The sequence below is a fragment of the Limulus polyphemus genome, unplaced genomic scaffold (assembly GCF_000517525.1).
Source record: "Limulus polyphemus unplaced genomic scaffold, Limulus_polyphemus-2.1.2 Scaffold3227, whole genome shotgun sequence".
Classification (NCBI taxonomy): domain Eukaryota; kingdom Metazoa; phylum Arthropoda; class Merostomata; order Xiphosura; family Limulidae; genus Limulus; species Limulus polyphemus.
The window spans coordinates 69522-76298 of NW_013668837.1; the positions used below are offsets into that span (position 1 = coordinate 69522).

General features: G+C 30.6%; 1 protein-coding gene across 1 annotated transcript in view; it reads right to left on the bottom strand.

Annotated features, from left to right (window-relative positions):
• Positions 1 to 6777, bottom strand: part of LOC106468935 (sushi, von Willebrand factor type A, EGF and pentraxin domain-containing protein 1-like) — a 107605-nt gene that overhangs the window by 46745 nt on the left and 54083 nt on the right. Inside the window, exon 12 of the mRNA XM_013929388.2 lies at positions 5343 to 5513. Within this exon, the coding sequence (XP_013784842.1) occupies positions 5343 to 5513 (171 nt within the window). The remainder of the gene's footprint in view (positions 1 to 5342; positions 5514 to 6777) is intronic.

The following is a 6777-nucleotide window of genomic DNA, read 5'->3' on the forward strand; positions in this document are numbered from 1 at the left end:
CCAACTTTCTTGATCGTCTATAATCTAAATCTTCCATCATACCAGTTCAATTTAAATTTCATAAATTTGTGATATTTTTCTTTAATTTTATCTCTTATACCATTTTTAAGCCAACCTGTTTTTTACTTGCAGTTACTCTTTTCTTTCTATAAGGAATGTTTACCTTGAATATTAAAAATATTATCTATAAAAATTGTCCACAGTTGATCACTGTCTCCAAATAATTCAGCTGCCCAATTCAAAACAGATCAAAATGACCACTTGCACCCAGATGTTCCCCAATTTTCACCCTCTCACCATTTTCTATATTAGAAGTTAACAATAAATCTAAAATAGCATTGTTTCTAGTAGTTTCCTTGACCAATTGGTGAAAAAAAAATTTTGAACAGTTTCCAAAAACCTTTCTCCCTCATGGTTTGACTCTAGCATTTCCCACTCCATATGCCTGAAATTAAAATCACCCATAATTATGACCTCATTAATAGCTGAAATCTTAATATCACTGTAAAGTTTCTCAATAATTTCATCAATATAATCTGGTGGTCTGTAACAAATTCCCACTAAAAGCCCTTTCCCTTCATATCCACTAATAGAAACCAAAATGAATTCAATCTCCTTGCTATTATCTTTGATATCCTCAACTTCAACAAGATGTAAATCACATTTTACACATAAAGCCATTCCCCCCACATTTAGTACTCTACCATTATTAAGTAACATATAACTTTGTATTTCAAAGAAATTTCCATCATAAAAATCATCTACATTTAATCATGTTTCAGTTATTCCCATTGTATCAAAATCCTCCATTCCCACAAGTGCCTCAAGAGCATCTATTTTATTTCTTATACTTCTAGCATTACAACAGTAACAATTAAGCCTTTCCTTGGAATTACTTCTATACTTATTTTCTATGCTAAACTTTTTGCTATATCTTTTTTTTTTCACTTAGTTTATCCTGGCCCTCACCACTGTCTAGTCCTAGTTTAAATATTCCCTTACATCTGAGTTAAAAGATCTTGCAAACAGGCTAGACCATACCCTATTTAAATGTAAGTTATACATTTCAAAATGCTCCCTTCTCCCTTTGAACTGATCCCACAAGTCCAACTAGCCTATCTACTCATCCTTACATATTAACCTAAGCCTAACATTTAGTCCTAGTGATCTACTCATAATTTTATCTCCATAATTAATTCTCGGCAGTATCTCTGACACAATTAAGTTATGATATCTCAAGCAGAGAATAAATCAAACTCACACTTTTAACGAAAGGAAGAGTAACTATAAGCTGTTAAATAAAAAAATCTTTGTTCATAGACAGACAAATGAGTGACAAAAAGCAAACTGAGCATCCTTAACTTTTCCAGGAAACAATTTTCTGAACTTTTTCTGGAATTATTTTCTGTGTAAATTGTTCTTTTGTGTAAGTTATTAATCAATACAAGAAAATATCAACTTAAAGCAATAATCGTTAGACTGTAAATTTTAAGAATATTTGTTAATATTGTTGTTTTGTATCTAACGTTTTTTTATGTCATATGTGTGCTGTGTCTGCAAAAAAAAAAGATTTCCCACATATTCAGAGATTCTTATTTAAAGATAGGGTAACCTTGTAAATTATCAATGTGTGTTTTTTCCTGCCTCCTAGCATATCTTGGGACTAATTAGAAAAAATTAGGAAAGGTCAATTATGAGACAGTCTTAAAAGTTTTTAATTAAAAGTGTAAGAACCTAGAGAGTTATTGGTTCAAAGTGTGTGCAAACAACTGATCTTTATTTGACTTAATTTCAAATCTGTGCTATTAGTTGGAATAATTAAAAAAAGTAATAATCAGAAACACTAATTTCAATTAATTGACTGTCTTCCTGAGTTGCAACACTAATGGATTAACTTAGCATGTAACATAACATTAAAGAACATCAAGGGACCTTTTGGTCCATCTAGCTGTCTCATCCATTAAATTAACCAAACCCAAGAAATAAAAAAATACCCTCAATGCATCCCTATCATTCAAATATTTATCAAGCTTTCCCTTAAACTTCCTTATGTCAACTGCATCCACTACATACAAAGGCAAACTGTTTCAGAGGTCAACTACAGCTTTGAAGTAATCAAAGGTAAACACTCTTGACTTAATCAAAAATAATAATGAGAAATCAAAAAAATAATACTTCCATTACTTGGGTAGTTGGAATAATCGAAAACAATAATAATTGGAAACACATATTTCAATCTTTATAAATAACATGATTGTGTTTGTCTGTCCAGAGCTTTTCTTACAATTTTCTCAATCAAATGCTACAACTCTCACATCTCTTTGTCCGAGGAGTCCGGATTGCATATTCACTTTTCCATTCAGAATCACCTTACCTGTTTTTTGCTTAATCAAACTTCTTAATGCAACAAATATACTACATAATGTCATTGTCATTACATGATGACAGGCTCCGATTTCAACTTAATTTTTTCATTTGCAAAGTATTTCACACAAATAACACCTAACCTGCATGTAATTTCCTAAAGAAAAAAAAATGAATATTACAATAAATACAATTGCTTTAGACTTTCTTGACTTATTTAGGTCTAAGATTCATATGCGAAGTTCATTCAAAAACCATATGCTTATCACTTTGTGAACACACATTCAGATGTTTCTACATTTTCAGCTACGTTTGCCTTCACTACAACTTTACATTTACATTACTTTGCAGTAATTTAGCTTTGGTTCATTTAATAGACTGCTATAGACACCTTTTAGCTACTCCTTTTCTTTAGTACAGGTTTTCTTTTTTGTATTTGTGAGTTTCTTTCTTTCAACTCATTAGACCATGTCATACACTAAATGCTCATAGCAGTTTCATACTTTGTACATTATTATTATACTTTATTGTTTAATTTATGTGTAGTTTTATTAAATAAAGTCACGTATGTGTAGTTTTATTAAATAAAGTTACATCTATCTGAGTTTGCTTGTCTGACTGTGTAAAATGTTTTCAAATAAACCAGGATTTATCGATTTAACACATAATGCCTGCAAGCTAGCACAGCTTAAATGCTGTGCATGAGAATGATAGAATAACGAAAATTAAAGCAAAGGGCATGAAAACTACCACAAGTGTTTTGCAGGTTGCAGCTAGTCAGTTAATTATTTTCATAAAATTAATCAATTTAACTTTGATTAATAAAGTATTTCACTTTACACTAATTGATGTAACTGATGCTCATAGATAAATGATATTAATTAAGTTAATTGTCAAGTTCTATAAAATTTCCTATAAATATATCAAATAAAAAGTTAAGTGTAGATAACTTGAGAATTATGTTGTCAACCAGCTTAAACATCACATCTGACGCATGGGACATAAGGCAGGTTAAGAAACTGATTGTTTATTTGACACATTGTGCTCTGTCTTTATGAAAGAAAAAGCTAATGAACAAACACTAGACTTAAAATAAAACCCAAAACTCGAGCGCTTTCAAATAGTTGACTATTCTTCTTCAGGAGAACAAAGGGTGACCTTTAGCCTGCGCAATGCAATATATAGTAGGACGTATGAGGTCATGTAAACCGGAAGTCTCAGTCGAGTTGAATCTGGTGACCAGCCAATCCCAACTCGAGCCGTTAGTCTCCCGGAAGGGGGAATTCGTTTGTAGAGAGAAAAACCAAAAAATTATTATTAATTTTCATTATGTATGAAACTTTTGATTGATATAGAAAAATAAAATACATAGGAAGATGAGAACTAGAGAAAATAATAATAATTATTATTACAGGTATTGATTTACATTATTGTAGCTGAAGCTTGAGTTGACTAAATTATCTATGGTATAACACATATACCATATAGTAAATCTATAGAGAAGTGTTTAAAAACTGTTGTGAAGGATAAAGAATTAATGGCCAGTGAAACAACCTTCTTTGAGACCTAAAGAAAAGTAACAGGATGTGTTAGTGTACAGAAATAGAAGGCTTCTTCCTGATTAGAAGAAAGGCAGAAGGAAGATAATGCATGAGTACTTAACGACAGCCTACATTTAGTAGAATTAATTTCACACCCGTGTTGTTGTTATGCAGCATTAAAGTTTATCACATATAAAAGTTGTAACATAGAATTGCCAATAAATTAAGTAACATATAAGTTTTATATTAACTGACTGACCTGAATATTTCATGCAATAACCCTAATAAGAATAGACATATTTGTATTCAAATTCAACATGCATGTAAACTCCCAATATTCAACAAACCAAAATCTGTATAAGTATCTGGTTGACAGGGTTTCAGTATGCCACTCCAGACTGCTGAATCACACTTAATATCAGCATGTTTAATTTTTTCATATCCTTGGTCACACTGAAACTGTAGTTTTTTCTCCATATTTGTATGACCCTGATTTTATTATGATGAAATGCTCTAGTTTTAGGTTGTCTGTGTAGCAGAGACCTAGAATCATTTAATGAAATATATATATATATATATATATCACTAATCTTATTATGAAAGTCAGATGCCTGCAGTTCAATTGTAGTACCTTTAAATCTAAGAAAAAATGACAAAGAGGTATGAGCCTAATTATAATTTATTATGTTTCCAATATTGACATTGCCTCAAGTTTGTCAAATAATGATGAGAAAAACATTCACTTGCTATTTAAGTATTCAGATTTTCAAAGTATTTTCTGCTAATCAACAAAATTGTTATTATTTTTTATATATATATATACACAAATGAATCATCTGAATGTTGAATAATTTTTAAGTGAACAAACCTATAATAATCTAAAATTCAGTGTGTTCTGTGTTTAAGAAAAATTCTTATGTGGTTCTTCTTCTACAACTTAATTTTATCCTAATAGTACCTTATGCTGAAACTCAATTTAAAATGTGTCAACACACACATGTAGCAAGTTAGGAATAGTGTAAAAAAAAAAAACTTTCATCTTATTTAACATTTGGAATAGACAAATGGAAGTGAGAGAATTAATAATTTTTCTACAAATATCCAGGGCAAAAACAAATTGTGAAGGTATCTTTTGTCAAAAGCTGCTTAAATCGATGAAAAGGACTGATCAAACTATAATATGCTACATGTGTTCTTTTATTCAACCTTAAAAATATGTTAAAAGTGGGTCTCATTTTATTCCCATTATTCTTATTCCTAAGAGACATAATAACAAGCCTTGAAATATAATGTACCACTTTTTTGTATTTGTTAATTACATTACCAAAACTGAAAAAACTGAACAGTTTTCATGGTGCAAGACATATAGCAAATTAAATCAGGAATCTTTTTGTGAAACTATAAATTTTATCATTTGAAAGAACCATTAAGAATTACCTGGTCTACATGATTCCAGCAAGCCAGTCCATTCTCCAAAGTTACATTTAATATTGGCATGTCTTTCATAACCTTCATTACATTCAAAAGTAAGGTTGTTTCCATTCAAATAAGGTCCTTTGTGAAGTATATTGATAGTTTCTTGTTTTAAGTCTTCTGTATAACACCGACCTAGAAATGTTTACAGAGAAAACTGAAATATCTGTTACCTTGTTAAATGACAATGTAAAAAAAACATCATTGATCACATACAGGTATATTTAAAACTCTTATTAAAAGTCTTGAAATTACAGATGGCTCATCTTACATCAGTTTTTAGAATGGATATGGTTCAGATGATGATTCTCAAGAAAATGTACTCAGGGTGTTCCCTGTTTATGGAATACCAAATAGATAATTCAACATATTAGTAAATTGGGTGAAACCTCTCTCACTACTACATAATTTATACAAGCATGGGGACTCCAAATACAGCTCTTAATGTACTGAGAAGGTGCAAAACTGTATAAAATATAATGATAACAGACTGAATGTTTGCAGTGAAGTGAAGTTTCAATTTCTCTTACACTTCACGATGCATTAGTACAGCCACCAGTTATGTCTTATTTTCATTCAGGCTTCAACACCTAGTCTTGTCTCCTTTAATCCACCTGCAACAAATCATTGCATTCATTCTTCCAAATACTGAATCTTTGAGATCAGATGACTATGCACTAGGCTAATCCCTGAATTACCACAACATCATAACCCCCCATGGAATCAATCCACATTACACACACTGCTTAAATTTATAAAGTTCCAACCACATACCACCCATGTTACAATGAAGTTAACTGTAACAAAATATAAATATTTCTCAAACGATGAATAACAAGAAAGAAATGGGTATGTGCAGCATTACATAATCAGCTGACCTGTCTACCTGTAGTACCTGAAAAAAGTTGTTAGAGAAGGTACGATTGTAACCATGTCGTTATGACCCTTTTTACAACCTACATACTTGTCTCAACTTTTGACCAATTGTAATTCATCTGATCTTATATTTTCAAACTGGACATTTTTTAGTTAAGACTGAATTCTTGATTCTTTTGGCTGTCTTGTTCTTCAACTAGCTAGTGGTGTTTTTCACACTTGAGTGTGATGAGAACTCCAAGAACTACTACCATACTGCATAAAGGAAGGATTACTATTGTCATGTAGTCTTCAGCTTATAAAGTTCTTTTTTTTTCGAGGATGTATATGCATACTTATTTATATTAACAGGTTATATCTTAATCTAAGGTTTAGTTGTCAAAGGGTTTATTTTGTAACTGAAGACTTCATAGTCACTTTAAAAGGGTTATTTTACTTTGTGTGTGTGTATATATATATATATATATATATAATACCCACATGTATACATGACAAATTAGTTTACTTAAGTTAATTTTTTCTA